The sequence below is a fragment of the Papio anubis genome, chromosome 10, assembly GCF_008728515.1.
Source record: "Papio anubis isolate 15944 chromosome 10, Panubis1.0, whole genome shotgun sequence".
In the NCBI taxonomy this organism is placed as follows: Eukaryota; Metazoa; Chordata; class Mammalia; order Primates; family Cercopithecidae; genus Papio; species Papio anubis.
The window spans coordinates 54,181,775-54,201,138 of NC_044985.1; the positions used below are offsets into that span (position 1 = coordinate 54,181,775).

The following is a 19,364-nucleotide window of genomic DNA, read 5'->3' on the forward strand; positions in this document are numbered from 1 at the left end:
TGAGGTTTTGCTCTATTGTTCGTGCTGGTCTTGAACTCCTGGCCTAAAGTGATCCTTCTGCCTTGGCCTCCCAGAGTGCTGGGTTTGCAGGTGTGAGCCACCACACCCACCCTGGGTTGGGGAAGAGGGCGGGCAGCATTTTAAACAGCAAAACTACCATTGGAAAACCACAAAAATGCAAAAAAAAAAAATTTTGGTACTTAAACAGACCTCAAAAAGGACATCTGTTTATAATATGAGAGCTGAAATAAGAAGGCAGAGCATCATCCTCTTTGACCTCAGCTGGAAATGTGTGCATCAGCATTTCTGTGAATGACTATGAAAGCATTGCAGGTATTGACTTTGGGTTACAAATAAATTTTAGCAAGTAGGCAAATCCTCAGATAATGAAGATGGATTGTCTATGTGGTTTTTTTTGGAGTCACTGACTTCTACCAGTTTTAAAAGAGATTATGACACAGAAACATTAAAGAACCCCATGTCATGTTTTCTGTCAACCCACATTCCTCTCCTTTCCTCTGTTTGATTTTTGACTGTTGGACTAAGGCATATCCTCTGCCTTCTATACCCACAGTACCAGTGCGGTGTTGCCTCCTTCCCTGTACTATCTACATGGCTCAGACCCTGCCCACGTGAAAAGTGTGCCTTCTAGTGTGTGGCATATATTTACATCATTAAAATAATAATGTGTATGGGTCTGATGAAAATGACTAAAGATTTGTTTTCACTTAGAAAATGAATTGAAAATTCTAATCATTAAGGCATCAAAAATATGAAGTGCAAGAATAGCAATAAAAAATGAAACAAAACCAACTCCAGTTACTATCTGACTTATCCAAGGTAAAATTACAGAAGTGGCCCTAGATAAAGGTGGGCTGTATAAGTGTGGCGGAAAAGTAATATTGTTTCCTCACCCATCAAAAGGTTTGTGGCTGAGACCTCTTATAACAAAAAACAGATTAATGAGAGAAAAGCATAAATTTTATTTAATATAAGTTTTAGATGACATGAGAGCCATCAGATATGAAGACCCAAAGGAACAGGGAAATCTGTGTATTTTTATGGTCAGTTGTGCAGAGTTATGACTGAAAAACAAAAGGGTGTGATTTAGTGGTAATAAACTGGGGCTTACTTAGCAAGGTCTGTTTGCTCAGATTCTTCTTGGTTCCCTATGTGACATTCCTTACCTCTGGGTATTCCTTACCTCAGGTCAGGACATCTGTCACATGAGGGTCTTCGGGGAGGAGAGAGGGAAAATAGCAGAGAGTGACCTTCCTAGGTATTCTGGCCTGCTTCAGAGAAGAGCTGAGGGAAGCTGAGAGTGGCCTTCCTGCCTCTGCTGTTTAAATGCCAAAGTCCCATATATTTGGGGATAGCATGTCCTTAACTCTGTCAGCTTCAACACACGGAGCGGCACTGCACAGAGCCAGTTTTCAGTGTGTCTTGCTTTCTACTCAGTACTCTAAAGATGTTTGAGATCAGTGGTGCTGTAGGATTTTTTTCTTCTTCTTAAGGGATAGATACATCACTTGATAGCAATAAAAATTCTTCTGAAGAGGCTTTGTCAAGAAGATAATAAATATGAGCACTTCTGAGGCTTCAGGATGCAAATAGTGAGCACTTACTAAGAACAGGAGGAAATTCTTCAGTTTTCATTTATTGCCAAAATCTAGAGGGTTATGGGATTCTTTGGAGTCTGTATCTTTGTCTAAGAGTAGATTTAGTTGACAAATGAGGCAAATCTTTTTACTGATACCATGCTTTCAGACTTTTATTTTGTAAGTTATATCAAACCACATTGGGTGGTATAACCACCCAGTGGGTTCACTTTGCCTATTGCCTAGACAGAACCAGTTGATCAAGATGGGAATTACAATAGAGAAAGAGTAATTCACACAATTCTGGCTGTGAGGAGACCAGGGTTTTATTATTACTCAAATCAGTCTCCTCAAGTATTCAAGGATTGGAGTTTTGAAGGATACTTTGGTAGGTAGGGGGCAAGTGAATCGGGAGTTCTGATTGGTGAGGTCAGAGATGAAATCATAGGGAGTTGAAGCTGTCCTCTGGCACTGAGTCTGTTTCTGGGTTGGAGCTATAAGACCAGATGAGCCAGTTTATGGATCTGGGTGGTGCCAACTGGTCCATCAAGTGTAGGGTCTGTAAATATCTCAAGCACTGATCTTCAGCCTTACAATACTGATGCTGTCCCCAGGAGCAATTTGGGGAGTTTTAGAGTCTTGCAGCCTCCAGCTGCTTGACTCCTGTACCATAATTTCTAATCTTGTGGCTAATTTGTTAGTCCTGCAAAGGCAGTCTAGTCCCCAGGTAGGAAGGGGATTTATTTTGGGAAAGGGCTGTTATTGTCTTTGTTTCAAAGCTAAACTACGAACTAAGTTCCTCCTACACCCAGGAATGAACAAGGACAGCTTGGAGGTTAGAAGCAAGATGGAGTCAGTTACATTAGATCTCTTTCACTGTAATAATTGTCTCAGTTACAATTTTTGCAAAGGTAGTTTCAGTCCCTTCCTTTGGGTTTTGTAACACCTTATTCTATGAAGATGGAAAAAGGATGAAGACCACTCTAACATCTTCCTGCTGAACAGGGGGCATGGTGGGGTTAGGTACTGACCCCAAGGTAAGAGGAGTAGAACTGCTTTGCAGCTGTCTGCATGTACTTATAGGTGCCTGGTTGGGGTTTCAAGGCTTACATGACAAGGGTGTTAGTGTTCTCATCTATAGTTTTAATGCAGCATTTATAGAACAGCATACTATAAGGTAAATAATGTGTTCTGGGATAAGCAGTGCAATTCCAAGTTTTAAAAGTAAAGATTTGAAAGCATTAGTTTGGGGACTTGTAGCCCACAAATAATTTAGGATTTAATCCACATTGCAGAAAGTAATAAAAACTCGAGAACAACTAACAACAAGTGTGCTATAGTTGTGTTTTTTTTTTTGGAAGTATAATTTTTCTCTCACTAGTCCCCAATTTTATTAAAGATAAATCATAGTAGGCCAAATTTACTTGCAAAATAAATTTTAGTCCTATTACGCTTGGCTTGATTATTTGCATAAAGTCCAGTAGGAATAATTATTTGCCATATAGGCTCTTTTAAAATTGGCTTTGCTGAAACTTTGTTCTATAGAGAATCTCAGGTTGTACTTTTAAAGCCTTGAAGCCCAGTCACAGATTTATCTATATCTGCACATACCTGTATGAGTTGAGTGAATTTTCCTCCTCTGAAGGTCCTAAGATAACTTGGTGCTCCTGGGCCTGTCAGAAAGTAACATTCTTTATTTAGTACAGGTCAGGAACCCTGTACAGGGAATGTGTAGACAAGGCATGAGGCCAGCTTTCCCTTTATTGGCTCTATAAGTCAACTTTGATTATTTAAAGAAAGCATGCCATTCCAGTCAAAGCCTTGGTAAAATAACCAGTTTCTCCAATTGTGTCCTGTTACAAAAGAAAAGAGATTCTTATTGCACTTATGCAAAAAACTAGACTGCCATAAATTGAGAATACTCACAAATAGTTTCTAAATTCTGGAGGAATCAGGTGGAGAGAAAGCAATATGCTCCAAATTTCATTCATGAAATTTGAGTATACTTTACTCAATTGCTAAATGTTCTAAATAGCTCAAAAGAAAAAGTTTTCTTGACTCTGAAAAACAAAAGGATTAGCAATGTTTATCACATCAGCTCTCCATGAGTCCTAGAAGTTTGTTTTGTTTCCTCTATTCCAATAACACAATATCTAAAGTTATCAGAGACCTACATTCAAGAGAACCCATCAGAGCCCTATATCTCATTATAAACTGCCTACTGGAAAGGATCAAAACAAGACAGTTTGTCTGTGGATGACAAAAGTCTTAGGCAGCCACTATTAAAGCTACAATTGACTAGGAATTTTGATTACTTCTGTGGCATACAATTTTACATAATAATTAAAGGCTTAATATACATTCAGTTATGTCAGAATTATAGAAGCTTCCTATAATTTTTGAACACATACAAATAACATATTTATAAAAATACAGTCCAAAGAAAGCCAAACATCATTTCATAGTTGACAATGTTTCCTGTGTGATTTTTATGTAAAATAAGGCAAATACATCATTTTTGCACTTTAGGGGACCTAATATCTAAAAGATTAATTAGGTCAGAAAAAGACATACTTTATAATTTGACTTTGGAAAGTTTGTCAAATATCGAAGGTCTACAACACTGGATATCACTAAATAGAATCCCAGGTCACCATAAGTCATTCATATAGCCAAAATGATAACCCAGAAATTTTAAAAAGGAAAAAACCTTTACTCTGGTAGAGAGGAGACTCAGCTTTCTAGACAATAATATCCGATGAAGACAGCATGAGGTCAACCGAATCTGTCTCTTCTCTCTCCCCTCCCTTTTTTTTGTAGTTTATTCAAAAGGCAAACAAGATTTGTTTTAATTGCTCTTAATATTACATAAAAATCTTTTTCAAAAGAGAAAAACAAGTTTCGTGTTTGCTTTAGGGCATCTTTAATGCTAAAGCTAGTTTTTAATACAATTTTATAAATTTATGTAGTTTTAATTAGTTTGACTATAAGGTAAGATTCTCATAAACTTCTTATAACTAACTCTTTACAATTTTCTGTTAAACAGATCAATTTTTTTAAAAAGAAAACCCTGTTACTCAGACACATAGGACCAGATTCTGGCTCCACATCAATGTGCTTTTATTTTACTGTTCGATATACAGAAAATTACAAAACAGTTCCCCTCAACTCTTAGCCAACTTGCTTCTTTTCACAGAACTTCCTTTATAAGATCAACCCTTCATAAACCTTTCCAACTTGCTTAAACTTCAGTTTTGACCCTTTACTCTTTTAGGTTAAGACATTCTTTAAAACCCTCTAAACTAGACAAAATTACGTTCCCTTTAACAAAAACCATATTCCCATGCCTTCTTATAATTTCCCACCAAAACCACATTCTACTTTCCTTCTATACCTTGCAACCTTGCATGTAAAACTCTTTTTCCAGTGGACTCAAGTATGTGTTACACTGTTAACTTTTAGAATCTTTCATTTCTTGTGAAAAGTCTGATAAGTAAATGATTTTAATATATACTGGCTGTGGAGCCTAGGACACCAGACAGCAGTGCAAATAAGGTCTGATTCTTCCTAGTACAGTCAGGGGGTGTGGCTTATGCCACATGTCCCCAGGCCTTATCTAGAACCTAATGGCTCCAAAGTAGGTAAGTCAAACAGTTTTCAAAAGTCAAAGAAGCAGTTTATTACCTTAAAGCATTTAGCAAACCTAATATCTGACCTAATTTAGACCAAATGTCTTGATCAAATGTCTAAATTTTGAAGACATTTTTATTTTACCAATAATCTTTAAAGTTGTCTTTATTTCTGAAAGATTACTAAAGTCACATGAACAAAACGGCATTAAAGTTTCTATTTTTCTGACAAAATATTTTATTTAAGCCCTTATTTTGCCCCCAGTTGTTCAGAGCTCTTTCATATATAAACATCACACAAACAGATATAAATATACAGAGAGAAGAAGATCCAGTAGTTGTCAAGATTTTCGTTTGTCAATAATTGGATTATTGGCTTCAGGGTGGAGCCCTTGGAGGAATAGGGTCAGGAAAGCTTGCTGTTTCCAGGGCCTAATAAGCAGGCACAGCTGGAAGGCAGAAACAGATCACCAACATTAAGGGTCCCTTTTTTTTTTTTTTTTTTTTTTTTTTGAAATGGAGTCTTGCTCTGTCGCCCAGGCTGGAGTGCAGTGGCACAGTCTGGGCTCACTGTAAGCTCCGCCTCCCGGATTCAAGCCATTCTCCTGCCTCAGCCTCCCGAGTAGCTGGGACCACAGGCGCTCACCACCATGCACGGCTGATTTTGTTTTTTGTATTTTTCATGGAGACAGGGTTTCACTGTGTTGGCCAGAATGGTCTCGATATCCTGACCTCATGATCCACCTGCCTCGGCCTCCCAAAGTGCTGGGATTACAGGCGTGAGCCACTGCGCCCGGCCGAGGGGTCCCATTTTTATATCACATCCTGGATCCCCCAAAAGAGGGAAATACTATGGAAGAAGAAAGTGCAATGCTTTTACTGTGCATTTTATTACAAGGCAACCCAAAGCCGATCAGCCCATTTTGTAATCAGCCCATCCCCACGGGAGTCTCATCTCTCAGTGGAAGAGGGGGATGTTTGCATACTTTCCAGGTGACCAAGCATGCTTCTCTAATCCAAGCACGCAAAGAGCCAAGTATTCCTCCATAACAGCCAATATCCCTTAAAGTTGCTATACACCAAGGCTAAAGGCTTTCCCATAATGTAAAGTAATTTCTGATGCCCCCAAAAGTCAAAAAAAGGTCAGGTAACACAATGAAAAACCAAACACAGCCTTAGATTTTGAGAGATATTTATCCACTTTCAATTCCTGGGGTTCCATGAGGAAAATAGGTTTTTTCCAGAATGGGGTCTGTGGTGCCACCTCTGTTTTTTCCCAGGAGTCCAGGCTATTTGAAATTCTTAGATTCTCTCATGTGGGCATCAGGAGCAGGAAGCAGACAAAATGGAGAAAAATAATTCCGTCAACTGAGAGAAAAACCTTTTTCAGAAAAAAGCAATTCAAGAAGAGGAAAAAGATAAAGGCCTTTTAAATATGTATAGCTTGGATATCCATTTTAATTAAGCTGATTTTAACAGTAGAGCTCTTTTGTTTTTTAAAAAACTTTTAAAATCTCATTCCAGACTCCAGTCAGGAAAGCCAATATTTTTGACTTTTGAATTCTACCACAGGTAACCTCCCAGTGAAATTAATAAGTTTTAACTAAGGTTATAACTTGACCATGGATGCATAAGGTGTCTCAAAGAGACAGTAAACAGTTTATTTACAAGATTTAGAATCTACCCAAAGGTAATTCAGAGAAATAAAAAATTAGGAAATCAGAAGCAGTCCCTGGGGGAAAAGAATCAATAAATGGCAAAAAGTTTCACAAATAACAAAGCAGAAAGGACTGATTTCCTAAGCCAAGAATTGAACCTAGGCTGCCATTGTCAAAAAACAAAGCCTTAGCTATGAAGCTACAACATTAAGCAGTTTCTATTGTTCTTCCCAAAAGAGGCCTAGAGTAGCCAATTTTGAGCTTACAAAGGCTTTAAACTGCTTAAGATAATTTTTAGGGCTAACTATGACATGAACCCCAAAATCCTTGTCCTCTGGATGGCAGAGACTAAAGTATCCCCACATGGTCACAAGGTTAAGATTTTAAGGACATAAAACAACATGAGAGAGAAGCTTCATCCAGTATTGGTTTCAGGGGCCTGCAGCAAAGTTTGTAACTGACAAGCCTGCCAGGCTGGCTTGAAAAGTAGGCGTTTAGGGGTTCAAAGCCTGTGTTCTGTCCTGTGACACTGCCTCTCCATTACAGAAAGACAAATTCTTAGCACAAAGTACACCAGATTTGCGGCATCCTAATAAGACTAGTCTCACAAATCCTTTTTTTCTATTAATCAAACCTTTGCAGAAGAGACAGTGATGTTTACCATTCACATACACACACACACACACACACACGAAGGAGAGAGAGACAGACAGACTGACCAACCGACCAACCGACCAGAAACCTGGCTGGTAAGAAATTCTTACCCTTTTTGCCAGCATACCAGGTACCAGGTTTCTGGGTTCCCTTTCTCTGCAACTTTCAGAAGAACAGAGCAGCTTTTGATGACCCTGCTCATGGCACCAAGCTGTGGGGACCCATTACAAAAGAAAATGGTCACTTTCTGTTTTATGGAACCATAGGCAAAAGCTTTCTAGTTTTGTAAGATGCCACCCAATGGGCTGCATGAGGAACCGAATTAACGTTTTCCATCCCAGCCGAAGCAAAATACACGTAACAAAACAGACACTAGTCACCTCATTCCACACCCAAAATTGACCTAACAAGGCTCAAACTTTCTCCCGTTGGTCTCTGTCATCTTTGATCCACTTAAAGTGGGGAGGGATGACCTCCAACTAGGAATTTGATGAGTGGTCTCTTGGCAAGACGAAGAGTGGAGAATCACAGAGTCAGGCCTGTTGAGCTTTCTTCAGGGCTCACCGAATGCGATTACACTTACAGAGGGTTCTTCAAGTTAGGCCTGCTGGACTTCGGTCAGCAGTTTCTTCAGAGATCCCTTCCACACATACAAACACACACAACAAAGACAAGATGGACAGAAGGCCTTTCAAATCAAGATCCCTTGCCAAGAATTCCAAGAGTATTCCTTCCAAACTAACCTCCTATTCCCCATCTGAGAAATCTCCCCCAAATCTTCCTGATTGAGAAGAAATCTCCGGAACCAAGACTCTTCCTACTCATTAGGTAGGGCCAACGGAGACTTTGAAGGAGCCAAAACTATCAGCAGAAGGGAGGAGGTGTTGGCAGCTCCTAGAATACTCACCAAATCAGACACCTCATAATGGGGCTACAGCTACAGACACTCCATGATTTTGCTACAGACAGAGACACACCCTGCAGTACGGCTCCAGTTACAGACACTCTGTGGCGGAGCTACAGACAGACGTCCTACCGTGGGGCTGCAGTTATGAAATGTCTCCCCAGGACTATTTCTCTATTGCAATTAAATTCATGAACATTGGGCTAGCACTGACTTGCCAGTAGAGACAGTGTCAGAGTCATCCTCTAATCCAAGAGAACTAGGTGGCTGCTTGGGCTGGCCTCTGGATCCATCAAAGGAGAGGGGCTACCGAACCATGGGCAGGTAGCTACAAAGGCAATCCCAGACCAGCCTGCAAATTTGTAACCACCCAACGGGCTCACCTTGCCTGCTGCCTAGACAGAGCCGATTGATCAAGACGGGAATTGCAATAGAGAAAGAATAATTCACATAGAGCCAGTTGTGTGGGAGACCAGAGTTTTTTATTACTAAAATGAGAGAATTTGGGGATCTGAATTTTTAAGCATAATTCTGTGGGTAGAGGGGACAGTGCATTAGGAGTTCTGATTGGTCAGGTCAGAGATGAAATCATAGGGAGTCGAAACTGTCCTCTTGCACTGAGTCAATTCCTGGGTTGGGACCACAAGACCAGATGAGCCAGTTTATGGATCTGGATGGTGCCAGCTGGTCCATCAAGTGTAGGGTCTATAAATATCTCGAGCACTGATCTTAGGCCTTACAATACTGATTCTGTCCCCGAGAGCAATTTGGAAAAATGTAGAATCTGGCAGCCTCCAGCTGCATGACTTCTAAACCATGATTTCTAATCTTGTGGCTAATTTGTTAGTCCTGCAAAGGCAGTCTAGTCCCCAGGCAGGAAGGGGATTTGTTTTGGGAAAGGGCTGTTGTTGTCTTTGTTTCAAAGCTAAACTATAAGTTCCTCTTAAAGTTAGTTCAGCCTACACCCAGGAATGAACAAGGACAGCTTGGAGGTTAGAAGCAAGATGGAGTCAGTTATGTCAAGTCTCTTTCATTGTAATAATTGTCTCAGTTATAATTTTTGCAAAGGTGGTTTCAGTGCCAGTACATAATGTTTAAGAAATATGGTTTAGGAATCAAAGTGGGTTCAGACATAGGCATGGCCGTCTACTGGCTGTAGGACTCTGGGAATTTTACCTAAAATATGTTAGTCTTAACTTCCTCATATATAGAATAGGAAGAATAATGTTATTTACTTCATAGGTCATTTTGAGAATTTAGTGACATAACATAGGAAGTGTTTAGTACAGTGATTTCAGATAGGAAACACTCAATATATACTATATTACTCAAGTTTTGATAATCATTTAAAATTCCATGTGTGGAGCCCATATGTATATAGAAGCTTGCTCAACTGCTGTGGCTTGGGGACTGTAACACAATTTGTAAAACTTATTCGTGACCACTCTGAAGGCTAACCATTCACAAGGAACCAAGCAGGATGTTTATCATTGTGGACGGAAAGCACGCTTGCTCAGCTCCAGCTGACTTACATTGTTGCGTAAGTCTGTGTTGTAGGAGGAAAGCATACTGGGTTAGACAGACAATGGTTTTGTCCAGAATATGGCTTCTATTGATCATTTTGATATTGGTCTTATAGGGACCAAGGGAAAACTTCCTCACTCTCTGAAAGTTTGCTGAAAATAAACTGACAAGAGGCAGATTAATAGGAGAAAAAGAATACAGATGTGTTAACGAGAATAGGGGAGAATCACAGAATGATTACCTGTCAGACACATGGTACACAGATGGTTATATACCCTTCTTAAGGGAGAGGGAGATGGAGAAGCGTGGATGATTTTAGGGGTATGGTAAATGATTTTAGGGGAATTTAATGGCCTTGAAAAACATACAATGGCCTGGGACAAAGTCTGTTAGGTCTGCAAAACAAACAATGGTTTGGGACAAGTCTGTTCAGTTGTGTTGACAGACTGCAGCCTTTCTTCCTGTGATATGAGTTTAGTTAATGAAAAACTCAGGGAAGGGATCACAGATAATTGTTTTCTTTGGTGGCTCTAGACTTTAGGCAGATAAAGGAATTTAGAGAACAGCTTCATCCTGGGCTATGGGAGAGACAGAGGATTAAGAGATGGGGGTTGGGGGTATCAGAGAGACCTTGACTCTTCTTTAGTTCAACATGTCGAAGTACCATATTTTGGGGTATATGTTTCTGTACCCCAACAGTTTCACTGGAACTATTTTTCTTACCAATAAATATAAAGATCTCCTTGCTGAGTTGTGTGGTAGCAGAACTCTCCTTCTGCCACTGAACGCACTTTGCATCCTTGATATTTATCACTACACTAAAACTAAATCAATCACAGTAATAATGGAAGGAGAGCTAATGTTATTTGTTATGTGTGTGCAAGGCAGCAATTTTGACTAACCAATTTTATTAATGAGGAAAACAGAGGCTTTTAAAAGTTAAATACAGTCATCAGTCACTTAATAATGGTGATATATTCTGAGGACTACATCATTAGGTGATTTTTGTCGTCGTTCAGTCATAGAGCGTGCTTACACAAACCTAGATGGCATAGCTTACTATGCACCTAGGCTATAAGCTATAGCCTATCGCTCCAAGACTACAAACCTGTGCAGCAGGTTGCTGTACTGAATACTGTAGGCAGTATAACACAGTGGTAAGTATTTTTGTATCTAAACATAGAAAAGGTATAGTAAAAATGTGGTACAAAGGATTAAAAATGGCACACCTGCGTAGTGCACTTACCATGAATGGAGCTTACAGGACTGGAAGTCACTCTGGGTGAGTCAGTGAGTGTGTGGCGAGTGAATATGAAGGCCTGAGACATTAGTGTACACTCCTGAAGACTTCATAAATAACATACACTTAGGTTATACTAAATTTATTTTAAAATGCATTTTCTTCAATAATAAATTAACCTTAGTTTAACTCTTTTATTTTATGAACTTAAAAAGTCTGCAAAACAAAGAATGGTTTGGACAAGTCTGTCTAAAAGACTTTTTCACTCTTTTTTTTGTAATAACACTTAGCTTAAAACACAAACACATTGTTCAAATGTACGAAAATCTTTATGTCTTTATTCTATAAACTTTTTTAAAATTTTTTACTTTTACTTTTAAAACTTTTTTGTGAAAAACAAAGACACAAACACATACATTAGCCTAGGCCTACACACGGTCGGGATCATCAATATCACCTTCTTCTACTAACTCCACACCTTGTCGAACTGGAAGGTCTTTAGGGCAATACAGACATAGTATCATCATCTCCTACGATAGCAATGCCTTCTTCTTGAATACCTCCGAAAGGACCTGCCTGAGGCTGTTCCATGGTTAATGTTTTTTGTTTTGTTTTTAATGTAAGTAGATGGAGTACACCCTAAAATAATGATTTTTTTTTTTTTTTTTGAGATAGAGTCTCGCTCTGTCATCCAGGCTGGAGTGCAGTGGCATGATCGTGGCTCACTACAACCTCCACCTCCTGGGTTCAAGTAGTTATCCTGCCTCAGCCTCCTGAATAGCTAGGACTGCAGGTGCCCACTACCATGCCTGGCTAATTTTTATATTTAAGTGGAGATAGGGTTTCACTTCATTGGTCAGACTGGTCTCGAACTCCTGACCTCAAGTGGTCCACCCACCTCAGCCTCCCAAAGTGCTGGGATTACAGGCATTAACCACCGCACCTGGCTAAAATAATGATTACTAGTATTGTAAATATGTAAACCAGTAACATAGTTGTTTATTATTATCCAGTGTACTGTACATTATTGTACATGCTCTACTTTGATATAATTGGCAGCACAGGTTTGTTTACACCAAATCACCACAAACACATGAGAAATGAAGTACACTATGACATTATGATGTCTACAACATTACTAGGCAATGGGAATTTTTCAGCTGCATTATAATCTATGGTACTACTGTAGCATATACAGTTTACCGTTGACTGAAATGTCCTACTTCTATGGCACATGAGTATGACAGGTGCATGACCACACAGCTAGCAAGAATTTCAACCAGGCATGTCAATAGCAATCACTCAGCCTAGGAAAGCTTTTCCAGTCTCTTTTTTTGTCCTAAGGTAAAAACATATAAATACTTTGGAGAGGATTTTTTCTTTGTTAAATCCCCACTTTGGGGAAGAACTATTTGCTAGATGATGCCCTAATAGAATCCACTTTCCAGATTGTTTCCAAAAGCATTTTTGGTTAAAAAATTAAATGATGCTACTACTATTGTATTAACGAAATTAGCTCAGGAAGAAAATCTCTTAGGCTACACAACAGCCTTCTCAGCCCTTTTGGTTTGGACTTTAGGGGCTGGCTTTGGAGTTTCACGGGAGGCCTGATGCAGAGAGAGGTCTAGTTTAAAGGGTTGAGAGAAGCAACTTCTGGTTTGTTCCTTGTTGGAAATTCTCTCTTTTAGATCCATTCCAAGTTCAGGAGAACCTTATGACTATGCAAATATACAAGAGACCCCCTCGACAACCGAAGACCTTTCTAAATTCTTAACTTAGAAAATACCCCAATAACATATCACGTATTCTGTCAAATACAGTACTAAGTATGTAGGTGGTGAATTACAGATAAGCATTAGCATTTCCAGGTTGTATATATCAAAGAATAGGTTTTTACTTTATTTCCAAACCTCACTCTGTATGTGATTGCAAGGACAGAACTTAAAGTCCTGTTGAAACACAGATGCTGTGCAGTTAGAGGGGGCTGTCACTAGCTGGGAGCTACCTTCTGACCATGTAGCCTTATAACTTTTGGAGTACAAATTGGTGCTTAACTCTGCATTTTTCCAATTTGCTGGAGGGAACCGGTGCTGATCTTGAAAACAATACAGATTATTCCTTTGATTTATTTATATTTTATTTGTGCAGATTATGGGATACATGTGAAATTTTCTTACAAGAATATTCCTTTTAAATTGTGTTTCAACTGAATTAATACACATCAAGGATTTTTTGGTCACTAAGCTGTTAAATTCTCAAATGCCAAGGGTCTGTTATAAGTTCTGAGGGAGGGTAATAAGTCAATCCATAAACATCTACCAGTAGAAAAATATAAATGAGCTTTTCAGCTGCCTAGGGGGCCTGGTGCTCACTAGTTAATTTGAATAAAAAGAGAGGGAAATGAAGGAGGAAAAGCAGGTTCAAAGCTAGAGGTGCTTCTTCAGGGAGGATCTCTTAATAAAAAGAAGTGCTGAGGCCGGGCGAGGTGGCTCACTCCTGCAATCCCAGCACTTTGGGAGGCCAAGGCGGTGGATCACCTGAGATCGGGAGTTTGAGACCAAGGCGGGTGGATCACAAGGTCAGGAGATCAAGACCATCCTGGCTAACACGGTGAAACCCCGTCTATACTAAAAATACAAAAAATTAACTGGGTATGGTGGCGGGCGCCTGTAGTCCCAAGCTACTCAGGAGGCTGAGGCAGGAGAATGGCGTGAACCCAGGAGGCGAGGCTTGCAGTGAGCAGAGATCCCACCACTGCACTCCAGCCTGGGCAACAGAGCAAGACTCCGTCTCACAAAAAAAAAAAAAAAAAAAAAAAAGAAAAAGACAAAATTAAAATGTCAAACCTATAGGCAGTTGTATCATTGTTTCAGCTGCATGTGAATGGACTGATGGCATCTGCTGTGCAGCCCATTAAAATAAAGCTGCACTGTCTCTGATGTCTTCACTCAGGTCATAGACCTGCTCACGGTTAAGTTGCTTTTCTAGGTTTGGAAAACTTAGCACCATGTTTTCTCCCCTTCTTAAATAAACCTATTTTCTTGACCCATCCCAATTGAAGCATTTCCTTCCATTTTACACACAGTCTCCCACATACTCCTTTAGGTGACCCTCTGTATTCACCCCTCCTAACTCCCACCCCTTTTAGCACCAGTTTTTCACTTTCATTGAACAAGCCTGCAGACATCCTCATCCCATGGGAAGGTGGCTGCCTGGATGGCAGTCCACCCCGCCTAACCCACATGCTGACAGCAGTGTCTTCCATTTCAAATATTTCTGCTTTATACCCTTGCCACCTGTTCAGAGCAGATGGGAAGCTGCCACGGCAAGGCCAGTGCTAAATGCCACTCACGCACTCTGCAAACGAAAGCAGAGTTTTTGTTGTTGCATTATAATAATGGAACGCAGGCTGCTTGCAGTCGGTCCCTACAATTGTTTTCATCAATAAATTCCTTCCAGTCAGCCCAGGTAGTTGGGATAGATATTGAGAACAGGTTCATTCCGTTGGGTTTCCGAGTGATTTGGTGCCTGAGCTCCTATCTGCAGTGAGCACATGGGAACTGTGGGAGGTAGGAGGAGTGCTGCAGCATCAGAGTCTGATGACATGGAAGGCAACTGGTGCTGGCCTAATTCCCTGTGGTACAACCTGGCCTTTGGGGCCGTCATGTCTTTATAATCATTTGGCCTCATGGCCCTTTGCCAAGTTTCCTTGTAGGCAGTAGTTTGGTCTCACGTGACCTTACTAGACAATTTAACGGGGGTTCATTAGAAGATGGAGAAGTATCGAAATAACAGAGGTTTACACTGAGACCATATGGTATTTTACAGAGTGAGGTATTGTCAAATGAGTAGAACAATACATATTCTTTGTTTCTATGTTTTGAAAAATTCTCCCCACAGTAGGACACTATTGTGTACTAAATACCATGGCCCCTCAGATATTCGGCCAAACAGGCTTTCAGATTTTGGAAGACATGGAGCATGAGGTAAGTGCCTGGATCCCCAAACCACTTGCCTCCATCTTGCTTCCAGGTGGACACTCTGGAGGTGATACGGCATCCGGAAGAAACCACCAACATGAAGAGGCAAACCGTGGCTTCTTACTTCCGGGTATGGAGTCTTCTTGATCTGTATTCTGCCTACTTCCAAAAAGGACTATCCAAGCCTTCTTATGAGGTGCCCAGATAGAGTCAGTGAAACAAGGGCAAAGCACAGAGTCAAGAAACATCGGGTTGGGGAAGTGGTGGAAGCAGGGCGGGAAGAGAGCACTGGGCACACAATCCTCCTGCCCATTAAATGACTGATTCTGTCAGCATTCAAGCTGCTTCTTGGTCTTAAAGTTACTGGAGGCAGCCACTTTTCTAGCATACTGAATAGTAAAGTAGTTAATAAAGTTCCAGAAGTTGGCTTATGAAGTTCAGATACTAAGAGAATCTGTCTTAGCATTGATTTTATTTTCCTAGATTAAATTGACCCATTGTAAAATATACTTGTCTGAGCCCTATTATTTCCCATTTCTGCCATCCCTATTTCTGATACTTCATCTAGTTAAATGCCTCCTTTGGGTAAAAACACGGTCTCTAGAAGGGCTCTGTTAAATGCACATTATATAGCAAAGACAAGACACATAGAATCTTGCAGCAATTTGCACAGATTTGTTTGTCTTCAAATTATAAAGCATTAGAGTTGGAAGGCCTTTAGAGATCACGTACCACTGGAAGCTGAGATCCAGATAGTTTCACAGTAGAAATGCTGTTAGGCCAAGCACAGTGATTCACACCTGTAATCCCAGCACTTTGGGAAGCTGAGGCAGGCGAATCACCCGAGGTCAAGAGTTTGAGACCAACCTGGCCAACATGGTGAAACTCCATCTCTACTAAAAATGCAAAAATTAGGTGTGGTGGCAGATGCCTGTAATTCCAGCTACTTGGGAGGCTGAGGCAGGAGAATTGCTTGAACCTGGGAGGTAGAGGTTGCAGTGAGCCGAGATTGCACCATTGCACTCCAGTGTGGGTGACAGAGTGAGACTCCATCGCAAAAAGAAAAAAGAAGAAATGCTGTTAGATCAAATTTAGAGCTGATCTCAGGGGCAGCGGAATGAGGTAGTAAGGTGGGGTTGGCAGAGGAAAGGGCTTGGCAGGGATGAGAGGTCAGGTGGGTGGGAAGCTGGAAGAGCCAGGCAGGCTGAAGGGCAGGACTTGGGAGCTGGCACTCTAGATAGAAGGCTCCATGGAAAGCTAGCAGGTGCAAGGATCTAAAGTGCAGAAGTCCAGCCTAGCCAACTGTGCTTCAGAGGCAGGCTAGAATTGGGCTCAGGGTATGAATTGCTGGGGCCCCAGACCTTTGAATCCCATACTCCATCCATGCAGTGAGTCATGCTATAGCATCTGTGGCAGGTGGGCCCCTGCCTCCTCATTCTGATGTTTGGTTATTTCTAATTGCTACTTATTTCTTACATTGAGACATACCTGGTCCTATCCCCTTTAGTGGCTCTATCCTCATCTGTTAGTCCATTTTATGTTGCTATGAAGGAATACCTGACACTGGATGATATATACATATTTTTTGAGACAGAGTCTCACTCTATTGCCCAGGCTGGAGTGCAGTGGCGCAATCTTGGCTTACTGCAACCTCCACCTCCTGGGTTCAAGTGATTCTCCTGCCACAGCCTCCCATATAGCTGGGACTACAGGCACGTACCACCAAGCCTAGCAAAATTTTTTTGTATTTTTATTAGAGACAGGGTTTTGCCACATTGGCCAGGCTGGTCTTGAACTCCTAACCTTAGGTGATCCGCCCACATCAGCCTCCCAAAGTGCTAGGATTACAGGCATGAGCCACCGTGCCCAGCTGAGACTGGATAATTTATAAAGAAAAGAGGTTTATTTGGCTCATGGTTCCTCAGGCTGTACAAGTGTGGCACCAGCATCTGCTTGGCTTCTGGTGAGGTTTTACTCATGGAGCAGGCATGTTACATGGCAAGAGAGAGAGGAATGGAGAGGGACCAAAACAGAGGGGGGATCCCATACTCTTTTAAACAACCAGATTTTGCATGAACTAATAGAGTAAGAACTCACTCATTGCCATGTGGACAGCACCAAGCCATTCATGAAGAATCTGCCCCCATAACCCAAACACCTCCCACTCATGAGGCATCTGCCCGCATGACCCAAACACCTCCCACTGGGCCCATCTCCAACATTGGAGGTCACATTTCAACATGAGATTTGGAGGAAACACACATCCAAACCGTATCATCCTCCTGGTAACCCTTGGTGTCTGTGTGTATTTTCCCACTGGATTTAGTGGCTCTATTTACTCTGTGAAATGATTCTCAAGATCTTAGGGCCCCCCTATCAGCAGAAAAGTCTCTGGCTTATGGTTTTTCAGAAATATACCCATAATAACCAGTTTGGTGTTCTCAAAATACCAGTTCACAAATGCTAACCCTGAAAAACAAGTTACCTTGGTAAGCTAGGTAACACCAATTTTGATCTGTAGGAGCAGTGACTATGAAATAATGGAACTGATTTCCTTTGGCTTATAATAGTCCCTGAAGGTGTGCCCAGAAGAGCTCCAGCAGTGGATGCCCTCAGAAACAACTGAGGCCGCCCCCTTCACAAGCGCCCCTCTGATTTTCCATGTCCTTCCTCCCCTCTTGCTATGAGAGCCCTGTACCAGCTGCTTGGTATATGTTAGTTGATAGTCACCATAATCTTCATTTTGAATACTTCTCTTATTTTCTTTGCCTTGTTTTTGTATTTTTCTTTTCTGTCCCACTACCTTATTACCAATCGTATCAGTAGGATTTGCTTAGACTATCTGGTGGATCTTAGGCTGAAGAAGCAATTTGCCCCTTCCTCAAACGCTGGACATTTTAAATTACAGATACAGATTGTGGAACGTCACCTGGGAATACCAGCGACAAGCATTCTAGTTCTGGCAATGGAATTACAGGATAGCCTAGAGCATGTTCTTAGCTAAGTTTCTGCCATACGGGATATTACTTGGCACTAGGTGATGTTTAAAGAATGTTTTTGAATCTGCAGATGGCTATAAGTAGGACTTATATTATTATCTCCTATTGCTGATTTCATGTTCTGCCTTGCAAAGGTCTGTGAGCCTCAAACTGCTCTAGAGGCTTCTGCAGGCCCGTGTTGTAATTATCCATTGCATTGGTGGTAACCTCGTTCCTTGTGCATTTTTCTCCCTGGTAGTATTCTCTGATGGACCTGCTCTCCAAAATGGTGGTTGGACAGCCCCACTTTGTGCGCTGCATTAAACCCAATGATGACCGAGAGGCCCTGCAGTTCTCTCGAGAGAGGGTGCTGGCCCAGCTCCGCTCCACAGGGATTCTGGAGACAGTCAGCATCCGCCGCCAGGGCTATTCCCACCGCATCCTCTTTGAAGAATTTGTGAAAAGGTCAGACCATCACCTTTGGGAATGCATTCTTGTAAATGTAGCTCTACTCTGGCCATCCCTGTGTCCTAAGATTGTTCCTCCTGCCCACTCTCCTCCAAATATGTAATTGGCTAGTTGCCAGCTACCATTTAGTTCTTTGTTGAATTTTTATTGTGCTTCAACTAAACTGCAGTGATCCAGCAGTCACGTTAAGCTTCCTTCTGATCACATTATTTTAAATGTCCATATACATTTATATGTTATAAATCCTTAGGTCTCAAGTTCTCCAGGTATTTTGTTGTTATGATGAAAGTATCCCTCCATAAGTGGGCCCAGATTCTGGTGGATTGGAATGCACCCAAGCACCAGTTCTTTTTCCAGGTTCTGGCATGATATAATATAATAATTAACACTTATATAGCACCTAAAGTATCCTAAGAGTACAGGACATTTTAGGGCACTATTTAAAATATATTATCTCATTTGATCCATAGAACAACCCTATAAGCTAGACTCTATTATTATCCCCATTTTACAAAATGTAAAGGTGAGAAAACTTGGGTATCAAAAGAAAGTAAGTGATTTTCCCATGGTCTCATGCTGGTCAATGTAGAGCCAGGATTTGAACCCAGGGAGTCTGGTTTCAGTATCCATGCTTTTAATCTCTTCAGTTCAGTGCATTCAATCAATATTTATTGAAATAAATTGCATGGCACTTTCTTAACCCAGAAGTGCCTTTGTCTAAGAATGAAATG

At 40.9% G+C, this 19,364-nt stretch overlaps 1 protein-coding gene and 1 long non-coding RNA gene across 2 annotated transcripts in view; one reads left to right on the forward strand and one right to left on the reverse strand.

Annotated features, from left to right (window-relative positions):
• The window catches only part of MYO3B (myosin IIIB), a 485,789-nt gene that overhangs the window by 276,225 nt on the left and 190,200 nt on the right, over positions 1-19,364 (forward strand). The window contains exons 24-25 of the mRNA XM_031651705.1: positions 15,240-15,317; positions 18,425-18,732. Of these exons, the coding sequence (XP_031507565.1) occupies positions 15,240-15,317; positions 18,425-18,732 (386 nt within the window). The remainder of the gene's footprint in view (positions 1-15,239; positions 15,318-18,424; positions 18,733-19,364) is intronic.
• On the reverse strand, positions 6,544-8,359 carry LOC116269158. The gene is made up of 3 exons (XR_004176550.1): positions 8,283-8,359; positions 7,650-7,750; positions 6,544-6,608 (listed from the first exon to the last, which is right to left on the reverse strand). It is a non-coding gene; the product is annotated as an uncharacterized LOC116269158 (long non-coding RNA).